This window comes from Haliotis rufescens, unplaced genomic scaffold (genome assembly GCF_023055435.1).
Source record: "Haliotis rufescens isolate VD_foot unplaced genomic scaffold, xgHalRufe1.0.p SCAF_10, whole genome shotgun sequence".
Lineage (NCBI taxonomy): Eukaryota > Metazoa > Mollusca > Gastropoda > Lepetellida > Haliotidae > Haliotis > Haliotis rufescens.
Genome location: NW_025963780.1, coordinates 9,498,872 through 9,521,451, shown reverse-complemented (window position 1 = coordinate 9,521,451; position 22,580 = coordinate 9,498,872). Strand labels below are relative to the sequence as shown.

The window sequence follows — 22,580 nt, the reverse complement described above, 5'->3', positions numbered from 1 at the left end:
CGACGCTCCAGCCTTGAACAATTTATAATATTCATTCGTAAGAATTAACAAAAACTATGCCATCATAAAATATTAAGAAGTTCGATTTCTCTACAAAGAACGCGTCCATTATTCTCCAACCTCCTGTGGATATGGTCGACAGCAGGTATTGATGAAGCGGAAAGATGCAAACAGGGGAAACGTTAAACAAAAGAAATCCTGCAATTGTCAGACAACAAGTTTTCACTGTCCAATCACATCTTCTATTTACAAAGGTTGTCAGTGACAACAGCAACGCCACTGTTATCATCTGCACCACTGATGCCACAGGTCTGGCAGAGGGTTAACAATAGACCCAGTCGAAGACGAGGGAGATAACACAGGGGGATAAGTACTCATCTCTACCAGCAAGCTACGAGTATAATACACCATGGGTGAATGGCAGCATGGCTTGTGTGGATGTTTTGATAATTTCGGTATCTGTATCATCACCTACTTTGTGCCTTGTGTGACGGCGGGAAGGAACGCCGAAGCCGTGGGGGAGAGCTGCTGCCTGTACGGCTTTCTCTCCATGACGTGCGTGGGACTGTGGTCAATGACGATGGTCAGAGGGAAGATCAGGCAGGCAAAAGGCATTGAAGTAAGTAAGGGTTCTGGTGCAGCTCATCTGAGCTGTTTCAGGAAATATAACATATATTGTTGTTCTTCCGGCAATTTCGATAAAGGGATATTAGTTTCGACGATTCGTGATAAAAAATATCTTTTCGGTTTTCATAGGAGTGTGTAATATCGTGACTATACGTTTTATTTCTCTTAAACATATATACTTCACCTTTGAAAAAGTGATTTACCGTGTCCGCTCTTTCTAAAGAATCAAAGAGCATGTGTTTATTGAAAATGTTTCATCGTAAGTGTGTTATTTTCCGCGAAGTAGCTGGACTATTGCAAAATGTTGATAGAATGGGTACCAACAAAACAAAATGTGTGACAAAAAACATAATACGGATCCAGTCATGTACTACTATAATTTCCCTTTAATCACAAACATCCATAGGAAACATGTGGTATTATTGACTTCTGAAACGCTGACTACTCCACACAATAATATAAAACACTTCACAACCCCGCATCCTGTCTGCACGCATCTGATGTATAAAATATGACAATGATCATGTTGAGCCGGCGAGTCAGTCACGCATTCGACTAAGAAGCAAATACTAGCACTCTCAATCCTACAGGGATCGATATATGAGTTACTGGTTTATATCGATGGACTCTCACATGACGTTGTCCTCTGCGGAAGTCCATTTATTCCCATTAAAATACTCTCGAATACAGTTGAAGGGATACGTTTTCATCGTCCACCATTTTCCATACCCCTAACAGCTGCCGTGAAACACGTTCTGTGCTCAATGGAATGTGTACTAAGACATAATAATATATAAACTAAATGTGAGTATATTAATGCATGTTTTTGCTATGTTTATCATATAACTGCATTTGTCGGTTGGTTGAACTATTCAATAATACATGTAAGAAGAGACTAAAGCTGCACGCAACAACCCCCAGCTCGCAGGCACACACAGGCTATACAAACACGTCGCTGTGTAACACCCCGGAACCCGACGTTAAGACCCATTTCACCCATTGTTTATGGAGGGGCGGACCCTGGTGGTTAAAGCGTTCGCTCGTCACGCCGAAGACCCAGGTTCGATACACGACATGGGGTCAATGTGTGAAGCTTAATGCTGGTGTCCCCCGCCATGATATTGCTAAAAGCGGCGTAAGCTCATACTCACTCGCTCACGTATTCTCTCATTGTTTATTTGACTGTATATATACTATGGGGATAAATAACAATTGTGGGACACTATGTAAGATCATTTGTTGAGATACCATTTAATACTTCACTCCCCTCAGTGACAGTGGCATCACTATCGGTCTCATACGTGTATTAGTAGACATTTAGCTCACTCGAAACCCTTGACGTCCGCTCAAGACATGTGTCCACAAATATTCTGATGTGCTGTATTGGCAGCCGATGTATGAACTACAGTTCCTGTACTGCTTTATACACGTCACTCAGATTGGATTACATTGCGGTGTAGACAACAACAACGACTAGCACAACAACAACTACTACATCTACATCTACCGGTCGGGTAGCTTTGTGACTAAAGCGTCTGCTCGTCACGCCGAAGAAACGGGTTCGATTCCCGACATGGGTACAATGTGTGAAGTCCATTTCTGGTGTCCCCCGCCGTGATATTGCGGGAATAATGATATAAGCGGCATAAAACCAAAGTCACTCACTCATTAGCACTACAACATCTATTACAGCTGTTAGCAGTACAACAACAACAACAACAACAACAACTACTACTACTACTACTACTACTAGTACTACTACTACTACTACTACTTATACTTATACTACAGTAACTAAAATTACAACTGAAACTACTTCTTATACAACAACTGCAAAAAACTATTTCCTACTTCAACTACTAATATTCTTGGTATCACTACGGTTACTATTAATACAACAACAAGATTATATTTTAAGAATATTTTCTTTTGTTCCTGAAATAGTTTTGTCAAGTGCTAAGATATATATAAAATCCTTACTCTCTACAATTGCCTTGGGAGAGTATCATGCAAATACAGCAATATCATGCTCTTACAAAGTGTAAAAAGAATAACTACACAGTCGAAGTGATATGAATTGCCATCGACATTGCAGCATGGGACATTTACTGTGAATCACATCCCCCCCCCACACACACAATTGCAAACACCCTCCCCCCGACCCCCCCCCCCCCCCACTGTCACCCCCCCACCCCCATTCACACACACACCCTCCCCCCACCCCCACCCCAGACACCCTCACACACCCTCACACACACACACACACACACACACACACACACACACACACACACACACACACACACACACACACACACACACACACACACACACACACACACACACACACACACACACACAAACACACACACACACACACACACACACACAAAGAATATTTTGTTACTGCACGTTTTGAACTTAAAGAACTGTTGTACACCAGATGACCCTGGTGACAGACAACACACCACAATAGACGTCAGAGGCGGCTGCAACGTTGTCATCGACAGCAACTTCGATATTGAATTACATGCAAGTCTGTCGATTTTCTTCTTAAAATAACACTGTTGTGTGTTGTGTTGTTGCTACAGAACAAAACACTGTCATGGCCAATGCGCTTCTCAGCTAGTTAGCATTCTTAATTCAGTCCAGCGTAAGACAACGTAATGCTTTTCGTCGCCTTAAAGGTATCATAAACAGATTAATGCACAATTATAAACCGAATGTTGGAAACAATGTACTAAATTAACAATTGATTTATCATGAAGTTCAAGCGTCATCAAATGCATTAGCGCGTGTACAAAGTATATTACTTTGAAAGGTTTTAGTACACACAGCGGAGCAGAGTGCCAGTACAAAGTACTCCTAGAAGTAAAGACGTTTATCACTTGGGTGGAACCTGTGAGTGAGTCTGAGGTGCTGACAAACCTGGACACAATTATCTGCAAACAAATCTAGGATTGGAACCCATGATCCGAGGATGCTGCCACGCCTGAAGGGGTAACTGAGGACAGCAAATTACAGTGGCTTATACTGGACTCCCTGGCCACCCCTGCGTTACATGGACAAATAGATAGTTTTGGTGCTGAGCATACATGTTTCTTTTTCATGTCTACAAATTTACATGTATGATAAGAATATCTTTGATAGGAATATCTACGTCAGAAGAATAGACATGTGTGATAGGAATATCTATTGTAGGGACATGACCGCCAGGAACGTGTACATGTACGAAAGGAATACCTATGTCAGGAAATTGTAAAATTATGATAGGAATATCTTTGATAGGAATATAGATGTCAGGAAAATCTACATGTATGATAGGAATATCTATGGTAAGAATATGTATGACAGGTATGATGCCAACCCCTGACTCAGAAAAGTCGCAGTGGCAGTCGCTCCTACAAAGTGTCCTTTTTCACTCTAACTGTGTTCTGTATTGTATGTTTCAGGGCAGCTGTATTGGAGATTGTGTACTGATCATGTTCTGCACGCTGTGTACTTTAGTACAGGAGGGCCAGGTAGGTCTCTTGGGTTCGTGAGTGAGTAAATCTGTGAGTGAGGTATGTCATGGGAATGATATAACCGAAAACATAAATTGTATTTTCCAGGTAAAATACAAGAGTCGTGCTGTATCAGATGTAACATAATAGTCGTGATGCATCAGAACTCATACAGTAGTCGAGATATATCATATCTACTACATTTGTCGTGATGCATTAGAACTCATACAGTAGTCGAGATATATCATATCTACTACATTTGTCGTGATGAATCAGAACTCATTCAATAGTCGAGATGTATCATATCTGACACAATAGTCGTGATGCATCAGAACTCATACAATAGTCGAGATATATCATATCTACTGCATTTGTCATGATGCATCAGAACTCATACAGTAGTCGAGATATATCATATCTGACACAATAGTCGTGATGCATCATAACTCATACAGTAGTCGAGATATATCATATCTCACACAATAGTCGTGATGCATCAGAACTCATACAGTAGTTGAGATATATCACATCTACTACATTTGTCGTGATGCATCAGAACTCATTCAATAGTCGAGATATATCATATCTACTACATTTGTCGTGATGCATCAGAACTCATACAATAGTCGAGATGTATCATATCTGACACAATAGTCGTGATGTATCAGAACTCATTCAATAGTCGAGATATATCATATCTACTACATTTGTCATGATGCATCAGAACTCATACAGTAGTCGAGATATATCATATCTGACACAATAGTCGTGATGCATCATAACTCATACAGTAGTCGAGATATATCATATCTCACACAATAGTCGTGATGCATCAGAACTCATACAGTAGTTGAGATATATCACATCTACTACATTTGTCGTGACGCATCAGAACTCATTCAATAGTCGAGATATATCACATCTACTACATTTGTCGTGATGCATCAGAACTCATTCAATAGTCGAGATATATCATATCTACTACATTTGTCGTGATGCATCAGAACTCATACAATAGTCGAGATGTATCATATCTGACACAATAGTCGTGATGTATCAGAACTCATTCAATAGTCGAGATATATCATATCTACTACATTTGTCATGATGCATCAGAACTCATACAGTAGTCGAGATATATTATATCTGACACAATAGTCGTGATGCATCAGAACTCATACAGTAGTCGAGATGTATCATTTCTGACACAATAGTCGTGATGCATCAGAACTCATTCAATAGTCGAGATATATCACATCTACTACATTTGTCATGATGCATCATAACTCATACAGTAGTCGAGATATATCATATCTGACACAATATTCGTGATGCATCAGAACTCATACAATATTCGAGATGTATCATATCTGACACAATAGTCGTGATGCAGCAGAACTCATACAAAAGTCTAGATATATCATATCTGAAACAAAATTCGTGATGCATCAGAACTCATACAATAGTCGAGATATATCATATCTGACACAATATTCGTGATGCATCAGAACTCATACATAAGTCGAAATGTATCAGATATAATATAATAGTTGTGATATTTCATGTCTAATGCAATAGTCGTGATGCATCAGAACTCATACAGTAGTCGAGATATATCATATCTACTACATTTGTCGTGATGCATCAGAACTCATTCAATAGTCGAGATATATCATATCTACTACATTTGTCATGATGCATCAGAACTCATACAATAGTCGAGATGTATCATATCTGACACAATAGTCGTGATGCATCATAACTCATACAGTAGTCGAGATATATCATATCTACTACATTTGTCGTGATGCATCAGAACTCATTAAATAATCGAGATATATCATATCTACTACATTTGTCGTGATGCATCAGAACTCATTCAATAGTCGAGATAGATCATATCTACTACATTTGTCCTGATGCATCAGAACTCATACAGTAGTCGAGATATGTCATATCTACTACATTTGTCGTGATGCATCAGAACTCATTCAATAGTCGAGATGTATCATATCTGACACAATAGTCGTGATGCATCAGAACTCATTCAATAGTCGAGATATATCATATCTACTGCATTTGTCATGATGCATCAGAACTCATACAGTAGTCGAGATATATCATATCTGACACAATAGTCGTGATGCATCATAACTCATACAGTAGTCGAGATATATCATATCTCACACAATAGTCGTGATGCAACAGAACTGATACAGTAGTTGAGATATATCATATCTACTACATTTGTCGTGATGCATCAGAACTCATACAATAGTCGAGATGTATCATATCTGACACAATAGTCGTGATGTATCAGAACTCATTCAATAGTCGAGATATATCATATCTACTACATTTGTCATGATGCATCAGAACTCATACAGTAGTCGAGATATATCATATCTACTACATTTGTCGTGATGCATCAGAACTCATTCAATAGTCGAGATATATCATATCTACTACATTTGTCATGATGCATCAGAACTCATACAATAGTCGAGATGTATCATATCTGACACAATAGTCGTGATGCATCATAACTCATACAGTAGTCGAGATATATCATATCTACTACATTTGTCGTGATGCATCAGAACTCATGAAATAATCGAGATATATCATATCTACTACATTTGTCGTGATGCATCAGAACTCATTCAATAGTCGAGATAGATCATATCTACTACATTTGTCCTGATGCATCAGAACTCATACAGTAGTCGAGATATGTCATATCTACTACATTTGTCGTGATGCATCAGAACTCATTCAATAGTCGAGATGTATCATATCTGACACAATAGTCGTGATGCATCAGAACTCATTCAATAGTCGAGATATATCATATCTACTGCATTTGTCATGATGCATCAGAACTCATACAGTAGTCGAGATATATCATATCTGACACAATAGTCGTGATGCATCATAACTCATACAGTAGTCGAGATATATCATATCTCACACAATAGTCGTGATGCAACAGAACTGATACAGTAGTTGAGATATATCATATCTACTACATTTGTCGTGATGCATCAGAACTCATTCAAAAGTCGAGATATATCACATCTACTACATTTGGCGTGATGCATCAGAACTCATTCAATAGTCGAGATATATCATATCTACTACATTTGTCGTGATGCATCAGAACTGATAAATAGTCGAGATGTATCATATCTGACCCAATAGTCGTGATGCATCAGAACTCATACAATAGTCGAGATATATCACATCTACTACATTTGTCATGATGCATCATAACTCATACAGTAGTCGAGATATATCATATTTGACACAATATTTGTGATGCATCAGAACTCATACAATAGTCGAGATGTATCATATCTGACACAATAGTCGTGATGTATCAGAACTCATTCAATAGTCGAGATGTATCATATCTACTACATTTGTCGTGATGCATCAGAACTCATACAGTAGTCGAGATATATCATATCTGACACAATAGTCGTGATGCATCAGAACTCATACAGTAGTCGAGATATATCATATCTACTACATTTGTCGTGATGCATCAGAACTCATACAGTAGTCGAGATATATCATGTCTACTACATTTGTCGTGATGCATCAGAACTCATTCAATAGTCGAGATATATCATATCTACTACATTTGTCGTGATGCATCAGAACTCATACAGTAGTCGAGATATATCATATCTGACACAATAGTCGTGATGCATCAGAACTCATACAGTAGTCGAGATATATCATATCTACTACATTTGTCGTGATGCATCAGAACTCATTCAATAGTCGAGATATATCATATCTGACACAATAGTCGTGATGCATCAGAACTCATACAATAGTCGAGATATATCATATCTGACACAATAGTCGTGATGCATCAGAATTCATGCAATAATCGAGATATATCTTATCTACTACATTTGTCATGATGCATTGGAACTCATACAGTAGTCGAGATAAATCATATCTGACACAATAGTCGTGATGCATCAGAACTCATACAGTAGTCGAGATATATCATATCTACTACATTTGTCGTGATGCATTAGAACTCATTCAATAGTCGAGATATATCATATCTACTACATTTGTCGTGATGCATCATAACTCATACAGTAGTCGAGATATATCATATCTGACACAATAGTCGTGATGCATCAGAACTCATACAGTAGTCGAGATATATCATATCTACTACATTTGTCGTGATGCATCAGAACTCATTCAATAGTCGAGATATATCATATCTGACACAATAGTCGTGATGCATCAGAACTCATGCAATAGTCGAGATATATCATATCTGACACAATATTCGTGATGCATCAGAACTCATTCAATAGTCGAGATATATCACATCTACTACATTTGTCATGATGCATCATAACTCATACAGTAGTCGAGATATATCATATCTGACACAATATTCGTGATGCATCAGAACTCATACAGTAGTCGAGCTAATCATATCTACTACATTTGTCGTGATGCATCAGAACTCATTCAATAATCGAGATATATCATATCTACTACATTTGTCGTGATGCATCAGAACTGATAAATAGTCGAGATGTATCATATCTGACCCAATAGTCGTGATGCATCAGAACTCATACAATAGTCGAGATATATCACATCAACTACATTTGTCATGATGCATCAGAACTCATACAGTAGTCGAGATATATCATATTTGACACAATATTCGTGATGCATCAGAACTCATACAATATTCGACATGTATCATATCTGACAGAATAGTCGTGATGCATCAGAACTCATACAATAGTCGAGATATATCATATCTGACACAATAGTCGTGATGCATCAGAACTCATACAGTAGTCGAGATATATCATATCTACTACATTTGTCGTGATGCATCAGAACTCATTCAATAGTCGAGATATATCATATCTACTACATTTGTCGTGATGCATCAGAACTCATACAATATTCGAGATATATCATATCTGAAACAAAAGTCGTGATGCATCAGAACTCATACAATAGTCGAGATGTATCATATCTGACACAATATTCGTGATGCATCAGAACTCATACATAAGTCGAGATGTATCAGATTTAATATAATAGTTGTGATATTTCATGTCTAATGCAATAGTCGTGATGCATCAGAACTCATACAGTAGTCGAGATATATCATATCTACTACATTTGTCGTGATGCATCAGAACCCATTCAATAGTCGAGATATATCATATCTACTACATTTGTCGTGATGCATCAGAACTCATACAATAGTCCAGATATATCATATCTGAAAAAATAGTCGTGATGCGTCAGAACTCATACAATAATCGAGATATAACATATCTGACACAATAGTCGTGATGCATCAGAACTCATACAGTAGTCGAGATATATCATATCTACTACATTTGTCGTGATGCATCAGAACTCATTCAATAGTCGAGATATATCATATCTACTACATTTGTCGTGATGCATCAGAACTCATACAATATTCGAGATGTATCATATCTGACACAATAGTCGTGATGCATCAGAACTCATACAATAGTTGAGATATATCATATCTGACACAATAGTCGTGATGCATCAGAACTCATACAGTAGTCGAGATATATCATATTTGACACAATACTCGTGATGCATCAGAACTCATACAATATTCGAGATGTATCATATCTGACAGAATAGTCGTGATGCATCAGAACTCATACAATAGTCGAGATATATTATATCTGACACAATAGTCGTGATGCATCAGAACTCATGCAATAGTCGAGATATATCATATCTGACACAATATTCGTGATGCATCAGAACTCATTCAATAGTCGAGATATATCACATCTACTACATTTGTCATGATGCATCATAACTCATACAGTAGTCGAGATATATCATATCTGACACAATATTCGTGATGCATCAGAACTCATACAGTAGTCGAGCTAATCATATCTACTACATTTGTCGTGATGCATCAGAACTCATTCAATAATCGAGATATATCATATCTACTACATTTGTCGTGATGCATCAGAACTGATAAATAGTCGAGATGTATCATATCTGACCCAATAGTCGTGATGCATCAGAACTCATACAATAGTCGAGATATATCACATCAACTACATTTGTCATGATGCATCAGAACTCATACAGTAGTCGAGATATATCATATTTGACACAATATTCGTGATGCATCAGAACTCATACAATATTCGAGATGTATCATATCTGACAGAATAGTCGTGATGCATCAGAACTCATACAATAGTCGAGATATATCATATCTGACACAATAGTCGTGATGCATCAGAACTCATACAGTAGTCGAGATATATCATATCTACTACATTTGTCGTGATGCATCAGAACTCATTCAATAGTCGAGATATATCATATCTACTACATTTGTCATGATGCATCATAACTCATACAGTAGTCGAGATATATCATATCTGACACAATAGTCGTGATGCATCATAACTCATACAGTAGTCGAGATATATCATATCTACTACATTTGTCGTGATGCATCAGAACTCATTCAATAGTCGAGATATATCATATCTACTACATTTGTCGTGATGCATCAGAACTCATACAATATTCGAGATGTATCATATCTGACACAATAGTCGTGATGCATCAGAACTCATACAATAGTTGAGATATATCATATCTGACACAATAGTCGTGATGCATCAGAACTCATACAGTAGTCGAGATATATCATATTTGACACAATATTCGTGATGCATCAGAACTCATACAATATTCGAGATGTATCATATCTGACAGAATAGTCGTGATGCATCAGAAGTCATACAATAGTCGAGATATATCATATCTGACACAATATTCGTGATGCATCAGAACTCATACAGTAGTCGAGATATATCATATCTACTACATTTGTCGTGATGCATCAGAACTCATTCAATAGTCGAGATATATCATATCTACTACATTTGTCATGATGCATCATAACTCATACAGTAGTCGAGATATATCATATCTGACACAATAGTCGTGATGCATCAGAACTCATACAGTAGTCGAGATATATCATATCTACTACATTTGTCGTGATGCATCAGAACTCATTCAATAGTCGAGATATATCATATCTACTACATTTGTCGTGATGCATCAGAACTCATACAATATTCGAGATGTAGCATATCTGACACAATAGTCGTGATGCATCAGAACTCATACAATAGTTGAGATATATCATATCTGACACAATAGTCGTGATGCATCAGAACTCATACAGTAGTCGAGATATATCATATCTACTACATTTGTCGTGATGCATCAGAACTCATTCAATAGTCGAGATATATCATATCTACTACATTTGTCGTGATGCATCAGAACTCATACAATATTCGAGATATATCATATCTGAAACAAAAGTCGTGATGCATCAGAACTCATACAATAGTCGAGATGTATCATATCTGACACAATATTCGTGATGCATCAGAACTCATACATAAGTCGAGATGTATCAGATTTAATATAATAGTTGTGATATTTCATGTCTAATGCAATAGTCGTGATGCATCAGAACTCATACAGTAGTCGAGATATATCTTATCTACTACATTTGTCGTGATGCATCAGAACCCATTCAATAGTCGAGATATATCATATCTACTACATTTGTCGTGATGCATCAGAACTCATACAATAGTCCAGATATATCATATCTGAAAAAATAGTCGTGATGCGTCAGAACTCATACAATAATCGAGATATAACATATCTGACACAATAGTCGTGATGCATCAGAACTCATACAGTAGTCGAGATATATCATATCTACTACATTTGTCGTGATGCATCAGAACTCATTCAATAGTCGAGATATATCATATCTACTACATTTGTCGTGATGCATCAGAACTCATACAATATTCGAGATATATCATATCTGAAACAAAAGTCGTGATGCATCAGAACTCATACAATAGTCGAGATGTATCATATCTGACACAATATTCGTGATGCATCAGAACTCATACATAAGTCGAGATGTATCAGATTTAATATAATAGTTGTGATATTTCATGTCTAATGCAATAGTCGTGATGCATCAGAACTCATACAGTAGTCGAGATATATCTTATCTACTACATTTGTCGTGATGCATCAGAACCCATTCAATAGTCGAGATATATCATATCTACTACATTTGTCGTGATGCATCAGAACTCATACAATAGTCCAGATATATCATATCTGAAAAAATAGTCGTGATGCGTCAGAACTCATACAATAATCGAGATATAACATATCTGACACAATAGTCGTGATGCATCATAACTCATACAGTAGTCGAGATATATCATATCTACTACATTTGTCGTGATGCATCAGAACTCATTCAATAGTCGAGATATATCATATCTACTACATTTGTCGTGATGCATCAGAACTCATACAATATTCGAGATGTATCATATCTGACACAATAGTCGTGATGCATCAGAACTCATACAATAGTTGAGATATATCATATCTGACACAATAGTCGTGATGCATCAGAACTCATACAGTAGTCGAGATATATCATATTTGACACAATATTCGTGATGCATCAGAACTCATACAATATTCGAGATGTATCATACCTGACAGAATAGTCGTGATGCATCAGAACTCATACAATAGTCGAGATATATTATATCTGACACAATAGTCGTGATGCATCAGAACTCATACAGTAGTCGAGCTAATCATATCTACTACATTTGTCGTGATGCATCAGAACTCATTCAATAATCGAGATATATCATATCTACTACATTTGTCGTGATGCATCAGAACTGATAAATAGTCGAGATGTGTAATAACTGACCCAATAGTCGTGATGCATCAGAACTCATACAATAGTCGAGATATATCACATCAACTACATTTGTCATGATGCATCAGAACTCATACAGTAGTCGAGATATATCATATTTGACACAATATTTGTGATGCATCAGAACTCATACAATATTCGAGATGTATCATATCTGACAGAATAGTCGTGATGCATCAGAACTCATACAATAGTCGAGATATATCATATCTGACACAATAGTCGTGATGCATCAGAACTCATACAGTAGTCGAGATATATCATATCTACTACATTTGTCGTGATGCATCAGAACTCATTCAATAGTCGAGATATATCATATCTACTACATTTGTCATGATGCATCATAACTCATACAGTAGTCGAGATATATCATATCTGACACAATAGTCGTGATGCATCAGAACTCATACAGTAGTCGAGATATATCATATCTACTACATTTGTCGTGATGCATCAGAACTCATTCAATAGTCAAGATATATCATATCTACTACATTTGTCGTGATGCATCAGAACTCATACAATATTCGAGATGTATCATATCTGACACAATAGTCGTGATGCATCAGAACTCATACAATATTCGAGATATATCATATCTGAAACAAAAGTCGTGATGCATCAGAACTCATACAATAGTCGAGATGTATCATATCTGACACAATATTCGTGATGCATCAGAACTCATACATAAGTCGAGATGTATCAGATTTAATATAATAGTTGTGATATTTCATGTCTAATGCAATAGTCGTGATGCATCAGAACTCATACAGTAGTCGAGATATATCATATCTACTACATTTGTCGTGATGCATCAGAACCCATTCAATAGTCGAGATATATCATATCTACTACATTTGTCGTGATGCATCAGAACTCATACAATAGTCGAGATATATCATATCTGAAAAAATAGTCGTGATGCGTCAGAACTCATACAATAATCGAGATATAACATATCTGACACAATAGTCGTGATGCATCATAACTCATACAGTAGTCGAGATATATCATATCTACTACATTTGTCATGATGCATCAGAACTCATTCAATAGTCGAGATATATCATATCTACTACATTTGTCATGATGCATCAGAACTCATACAATATTCGAGATGTATCATATCTGACACAATAGTCATGATGCATCAGAACTCATACAATAGTTGAGATATATCATATCTGACACAATAGTCGTGATGCATCAGAACTCATACAGTAGTCGAGATATATCATATTTGACACAATATTCGTGATGCATCAGAACTCAAACAATATTCGAGATGTATCATATCTGACAGAATAGTCGTGATGCATCAGAAGTCATACAATAGTCGAGATATATCATATCTGACACAATAGTCGTGATGCATCAGAACTCATACAGTAGTCGAGATATATCATATCTACTACATTTGTCGTGATGCATCAGAACTCATTCAATAGTCGAGATATATCATATCTACTACATTTGTCATGATGCATCATAACTCATACAGTAGTCGAGATATATCATATCTGACACAATAGTCGTGATGCATCAGAACTCATACAGTAGTCGAGATATATCATATCTACTACATTTGTCGTGATGCATCAGAATTCATTCAATAGTCGAGATATATCATATCTACTACATTTGTCGTGATGCATCAGAACTCATACAATATTCGAGATGTATCATATCTGACACAATAGTCGTGATGCATCAGAACTCATACAATAGTTGAGATATATCATATCTGACACAATAGTCGTGATGCATCAGAACTCATACAGTAGTCGAGATATATCATATCTACTACATTTGTCGTGATGCATCAGAACTCATTCAATAGTCGAGATATATCATGTCTACTACATTTGTCGTGATGCATCAGAACTCATACAATATTCGAGATATATCATATCTGAAACAAAAGTCGTGATGCATCAGAACTCATACAATATTCGAGATGTATCATATCTGACACAATATTCGTGATGCATCAGAACTCATACATAAGTCGAGATGTATCAGATTTAATATAATAGTTGTGATATTTCATGTCTAATGCAATAGTCGTGATGCATCAGAACTCATACAGTAGTCGAGATATATCATATCTACTACATTTGTCGTGATGCATCAGAACCCATTCAATAGTCGAGATATATCATATCTACTACATTTGTCGTGATGCATCAGAACTCATACAATAGTCCAGATATATCATATCTGAAAAAATAGTCGTGATGCGTCAGAACTCATACAATAATCGAGATATAACATATCTGACACAATAGTCGTGATGCATCATAACTCATACAGTAGTCGAGATATATCATATCTACTACATTTGTCATGATGCATCAGAACTCATTCAATAGTCGAGATATATCATATCTACTACATTTGTCATGATGCATCAGAACTCATACAATATTCGAGATGTATCATATCTGACACAATAGTCATGATGCATCAGAACTCATACAATAGTTGAGATATATCATATCTGACACAATAGTCGTGATGCATCAGAACTCATACAGTAGTCGAGATATATCATATTTGACACAATATTCGTGATGCATCAGAACTCAAACAATATTCGAGATGTATCATATCTGACAGAATAGTCGTGATGCATCAGAAGTCATACAATAGTCGAGATATATCATATCTGACACAATAGTCGTGATGCATCAGAACTCATACAGTAGTCGAGATATATCATATCTACTACATTTGTCGTGATGCATCAGAACTCATTCAATAGTCGAGATATATCATATCTACTACATTTGTCATGATGCATCATAACTCATACAGTAGTCGAGATATATCATATCTGACACAATAGTCGTGATGCATCAGAACTCATACAGTAGTCGAGATATATCATATCTACTACATTTGTCGTGATGCATCAGAATTCATTCAATAGTCGAGATATATCATATCTACTACATTTGTCGTGATGCATCAGAACTCATACAATATTCGAGATGTATCATATCTGACACAATAGTCGTGATGCATCAGAACTCATACAATAGTTGAGATATATCATATCTGACACAATAGTCGTGATGCATCAGAACTCATACAGTAGTCGAGATATATCATATCTACTACATTTGTCGTGATGCATCAGAACTCATTCAATAGTCGAGATATATCATGTCTACTACATTTGTCGTGATGCATCAGAACTCATACAATATTCGAGATATATCATATCTGAAACAAAAGTCGTGATGCATCAGAACTCATACAATATTCGAGATGTATCATATCTGACACAATATTCGTGATGCATCAGAACTCATACATAAGTCGAGATGTATCAGATTTAATATAATAGTTGTGATATTTCATGTCTAATGCAATAGTCGTGATGCATCAGAACTCATACAGTAGTCGAGATATATCATATCTACTACATTTGTCGTGATGCATCAGAACCCATTCAATAGTCGAGATATATCATATCTACTACATTTGTCGTGATGCATCAGAACTCATACAATAGTCCAGATATATCATATCTGAAAAAATAGTCGTGATGCGTCAGAACTCATACAATAATCGAGATATAACATATCTGACACAATATTCGTGATGCATTAGAACTCATACATTTGTCGAGATGTATCATATCTGACACAATAGTCGTGATCCATCAGAACTCATAAAATAGTCGAGATATATTATATCTGAAACAATAGTCAGATAATAATAGTGTCATGTGGTCAAGGTATACAAGGTCGTATTGTTCTATAGTCATGGTATACAAGGTCTTATTGTTCTAAAGTCATGGTGTACAAGGTCGTATTGTTGTATACGCAGCATGTACAAGGTCGTATTGTTATATACTCATCATGTACAAGGTCGTATTGTTATATACTCATCATGTACATGGTCGTATTGTTATATACTCATCATGTACATGCTGGTATTGTTATAAAGTCATCATATACAAGGTCGTATTGTTACATACTCATCATGTACAAGGTCGTATTGTTATATACTCATCATGTACAAGGTCGTATTGCTATATACTCATCATGAACAAGGTCGTATTGTTATATACTCATCATGAACAAGGTCGTATTGTTATATACTCATCATGTACAAGGTCGTATTTTTATATACTCATCATGTACAAGGTCGTATTGTTACATACTCATCATGTACAAGGTCGTATTGTTACATACTCATCATGTAAAAGGTCGTATTGTTATAAATTCATCATGCACAAGGTCGTATTGTTACATACTCATCATGTACAAGGTCGTATTGTTATATACTCATCATGAACAAGGTCGTATTGTTATAAATTCATCATGTACAAGGTCGTATTGTTACATACTCATCATGTACAAGGTCGTATTGTTATATACTCATCATGTACAGGGTCGTATTGCTATATACTCATCATATACAGGGTCGTATGGTTATGTACTCATCATATACAGGGTCGTATTGCTATATACTCATCATATACAGGGTCGTATGGTTATGTACTCATCATATACAGGGTCGTATTGCTATAGACTCATCATATACAGGGTCATATTGTTATATACTCATCATATACAGGGTCATATTGTTCTAGCGCACCGAAGAACATCTTCGGACACATCTGCAAGAGATAGTCTTTCATCGACCCGAATTACGGACATTATGTGATCTTGTCAATATGTATAGCGACGAGGGAATGGATTAAAGCTATACATGGCATCATGTTAAGTATGGAATGACATTGTTACACAGGGGCAGAGTTATCCGTATGGGCATGTGAAAAAGTCGAGATGTCCTCAACGATGTGTAACTTAAGACTGTGCAAACTTGAAGTAGTCCAGGAGTTGTAATTCATAAACTATGTGTACTTTAAGTAAACTGAGTGATGTCACTTTATTTTGTGACATTATCAAGGATGAGACTCTGAACTTGTCACGAGAGCATGGTAGGTACATCTGCGGTTCCAACCTCAACATAGACATTTTATCTTACTCCGTCCCCACATACGGCTAACGGCTTTTATTGTTTGAAGCAAACACACTAGTTTTAGTCAGGTATATAGCGGAGGTTGTGTTAAATATTAGAAAGATATTTTTAAATTAATACACAGACTTTACTTTCTTTCAAGAACACAGTCACTACTTAAAAAATGCTGATATTGAGAGTGGGCTTTGCAAGAGGTGAGGTGAGGTGAAATGGGGTTTAACGTCGCGTCCAAGATTATTGCACTTATATAGCGACGTGCATGTACGTGTTTTGTGTTTGCTTGTACTAGTCCGGACTGATGCCGATTTATAGTGCTAGCTCACTGAGATATCATGCCGCAGTTTAACATGAATACCCCACTCAGACACAGTATACTGACTCCGAGCCGAACAGTCCTTGTTTTGGCCCCTTAATGCCGAGCGCCAGACAGGGTAACAACAAGTACCATCGTTTAACGTCTTTTGGTATGATGCGGCCGGGGATCGAAGCCCGGACCTTCCGCTCTCCGCCCTACCACTAGACCACGGAGGTGGTCTGCTTGGCAAGACGATACATCGGAGATCAAAGGAGGCGATATGAGTTAATTGTTTTGTTTATCACTAATACGTTAGACAGAGAACAAACTCATGTTGAATTCCCCCTATTCGCGGAACACGTGGAGTGACCTGTGGTTGTCTTCATAACCAGTTTCTTGTCGACCCGTGAAGATTTTGACCAGAAGAGTTCTTCAGCAACCCATGCTTGTCATAAGAGGAGACTAACGGGATCGGGTGGTCAGGCTCGCTGAGTTGGCTGATATATGTCATCGTATCCCACTTGCGTGGATAGATGCTCATGATACCAATCACTGGATTGTCGATTATTTACAGACCGCCGTCATATAGCTGGAATATTGCTGAGTGCGGCGTTAAACGACAAACAAACAAAACAAACAAAGTTCCCTGTCACAGTGCACGTGGGTGCTCGTGCTGGGGGTGCCCAGGTAATTCGGTTACCTGAAATACCTCGTGACTACCCGCGTAAGAGTGAAACTACTGATAATGAACGAGGAATATTCATGATGTTTCATTTCTCTATTTCAGGAAGTGGAAGGTATGGCTCAGCAATCTATTGCACGGGAGTAGGGCCTGTTACCTCTGACGACTCAGCAACATGCACTTCCGTCCGTCTTCTGACTGCTGAGTATTTATGCACGGTCATGCATATTGGAAAGTTGGTCATACTGACTTTACGAGGAGACCAACATTCGAACATTTTGTAAAGCACTTATAACATTTACATTGAATGTGTACATTTGCGAATGTAAAACACGTAATATATTATTTTCAAAAAATGTACGACATATGTCTTTTTAACAAATTATGGCTTCATATATTTTTCAGCATGAATGCTCTTGTTTTGCTCATACTATTTTCATATAAAATTAAAACCTCGTTAACTTGATTTTTTGTGACTATAGAAAGTATACATCGAGATATCAATACATGTCGTTCGAGTTAAGCGAGTGTTGAAATTAGGCGTTTGTAACATTACATCATCAGACGGAGTTAACGAGGTCAGTGTTGGCATCTATTGACCTTTTTCACACTTTCGCCATCTTGGATCGAAAACGAGGCTTGGAGAGCATAGCTCCATGCAGTGAGAGTCGCATCAGCTCATAGGGAATAGACAGCATGTTGTGCATTTCACTGATGGACATTTCAAACAAACAAAAAATGGTATCCTCTGTATATAATACAGAAGATATTTCACATTAAATCATGAGGTCCAACTAAAATATGCCTGTTATACACTGGAATTAGCATTTTGCTGTCAGGATCCCGGAAGTGAATCGAAAGGTGCATTTCGAGATACGTATTTCAGAAATAGATTGTTTTATCATAACCTCGTCGGCATATAGGTACAATGTGACAGTACATTCAATGACAGAAGTTTTCTATCGTAAAAAAACCGCATAACATGAAACACGTCAGTGTACTTTTGCAAAATTGCTCAGTCAATGCGTGGCTGGGCGAACTCTAGATCAAGATTGAGATCATGTTTTTTTCACGTGTCATAGTGGTGTTTGCTGCACAACGCACTATCGTTTTGCCATGAGTCCAGTTGACAAAAGACACTTTTTCTGCTATGATTTTCATTTTAACATATTACAATGTTAAATATGAAAATAATTCGTGTGTCAAAATAAAATTCAGAAGGGGCGATAACCCTATTCAGTGTGTACAATGACAGATGATACTTACTTGTTCTTCAAACATCACTTACTTAACTGATTATTGACGATTGAGATTGCACCGTGCACTACAAAAGTAATAATGTGTGAACTGTTTAAAATAAGTTAAAAGGAAACTAAAAATTGATAAATATAAATAATGCATGAAATTGAAGAAATATAAGAATTGATACAACTACCAACTTCTTGAACACCCTCACCTAATCCTGTATGATGAAAGGTAATTGTATATCAAAAGGAAGCTACTCATACATTTATCCTGAATAGTTTGAAAATGTCTTGATCAGATATGAGTACAGATAAAATATCAAAAGATAAAAAGGAATCAACTTCAATTGGTAATCAAGCCAAGATAAAATATATGTATCAGTACAAATTATGTTGATGGAACAATCTGGATTTCTCATATTTGACAAAGAAAAACAAACCAAAATTTTCATATTTTTATTTCTCACAATATAAGTTTTCAAAACTTAACATGGACTGAGTGACTTTGTCAGTCAAAAGCACCTAATTAAATTCCAGGAGAAAGTAATTTTCTTGCTTGTAAACAAATGGTACAATGTGCTTTTTCAGTGTCCGATAAATATTGGCCATGTTGATTTGTGAGTGAATAAGGCTTTTCAGTTCCTCGTCCTATTTAAGAGAAATGTGACAGGAACCACATTTGTTGATTGAATGAATATGGCTTTTCACTTCCTCGTCCTTTGACAGGACGCACATTGTAACCATTGTGTTACTGTCAGCAGAAAGCTCCTCCAGACATCCGTCACCGGATACTAGTACATGTACTTCATTGTGTTGACTCGCTGGCCTGAAATGAATAATTCTATTATATTGTAATAATATTCCTACTTCAATAACATTTTTTATAAACAATGCATAGTCACCTTCTCTCAAAATATTGCGTATTTAGAAAACAACATTCTTCTGAAATAGAGAAGTTTAAGGAAAATTAATCACAGTGTGTAACATTACATGCTACATGTACTTTAGAACAATCTTGAAGGCATCAATTCATCTGATATGTCGAAAACTCAAACAGTATATTCTGTGTAAAGGGTAAACTCAACAGATGCATCAATTTAATGACAGTGTACTACAGCTCTTTATATCAATGTCACAGTAATTCACTCTTGTTTTAATGAAAGACGTTTTGATATTTGTATTACCGGTATGTATTTAATCATGACCATGCTGAAAACATACTTTCGCTAGAGTGAAAAAAATAAGATTTTTATTAAAATCAGGTGAAATATCACGTTTTGTCACACCTACAGTCAGTCTGCCTCATTGACACTATGGTTTTCTGAGTAAGTTCATGAAGATCACAAAGAAAATATAAGACTTGAATTTGTTTTGTCAAATGCAATATTTATCTCTTCATGTGGTTTACTAAAGTTGATATTTTGACTTGAAAATATTAACTTTGTCAGATCACAAGATGAAATATTATTAAACATATTTTATTGTCCAAAAAGACAAAGGGCAGCACTTATTACCGCCTTCTCCCTATATACAGTTATACATAATATTGCATAATGAAAATGAACAATTTACAGTTGAAGCTTCACATTGTGGAAACATAGTGCGCAATATATATACAGTGCTCATATATGAAGGATATGTACAATGTGCTGGAAAGTGAAGACAGTGTGCATCTCATACATATCCTAATATTATACATTTTAGTGTTGAATATAGATTTAACAATATTAATGATTAACAGTTTGGAAACAATAATATGCTAGCTACTGAATCTGTTAGTCGTTTCTATAAATTTGTGTACAGACAAGAATATTTTTGTATTCAGGAAAACATCTAAGTTTGAATCACCAAAAAGAATACTATGTAGAGTATTTTGTCCTCCAAGATTATCGATAGCTGTCAGTAATGTCTCCCTAAAATCATCATATAAGGTACATTCGAAGAAGAAATGGAATGAATTTTCACAAGGAGCATGCTATACAAGGAGCATGAGATAAATTCATGCTATCATCGTTATTTGACAAGAAAAACAAATTTCTTCTATGTATTTATATTTTTTTATTTTTCTCGTTTTGATTGAATTATAAAAAAATATCAAAATGATCACACCACTTGACGTGATTGAAATAAACTAAAGTTCTAAAGATTGTTAACAATTGTAAATTTTACATCATAACAATACAATTATTGCAAAATGACACAGTAAGCACAATAATAAACTTATATATAAATTGATATGATTAATAATCAATAATACATGGCAATTGCTTGCACCCAAAAATATCTTTTTGTTTTAAAAGTTTCAAAACATGTTTGTGGACATAAAACCAGATGGGTTTCACAA

General features: G+C 36.1%; 1 protein-coding gene across 1 annotated transcript; it reads left to right on the top strand.

Moving 5' to 3' along the window:
- Window positions 1–276: 276 nt before the first annotated feature.
- On the top strand, window positions 277–19,334 carry LOC124116205 (protein PLANT CADMIUM RESISTANCE 1-like). The gene is made up of 3 exons (XM_046477460.2): window positions 277–619; window positions 4,080–4,148; window positions 19,098–19,334. Exons 1-3 carry the CDS (start codon window positions 410–412, stop codon window positions 19,137–19,139), a joined length of 321 nt encoding a protein of 106 aa, XP_046333416.1. The 5' UTR covers window positions 277–409; the 3' UTR covers window positions 19,140–19,334.
- Window positions 19,335–22,580: the final 3,246 nt, after the last annotated feature.

What these genes read in the sequence shown, in the direction of transcription:
- LOC124116205 (XM_046477460.2), top strand. Translation starts at nt 410, where the DNA reads ATGGGTGAATGGCAGCATGGCTTGTGTGGATGTTTTGATAATTTCGGT. An exon ending in GGCAGGCAAAAGGCATTGAA is followed by an intron (nt 620 to 4,079) that starts GTAAGTAAGGGT and finishes TGTATGTTTCAG; the next exon opens with GGCAGCTGTATTGGAGATTG. An exon ending in CTTTAGTACAGGAGGGCCAG is followed by an intron (nt 4,149 to 19,097) that starts GTAGGTCTCTTG and finishes TCTCTATTTCAG; the next exon opens with GAAGTGGAAGGTATGGCTCA.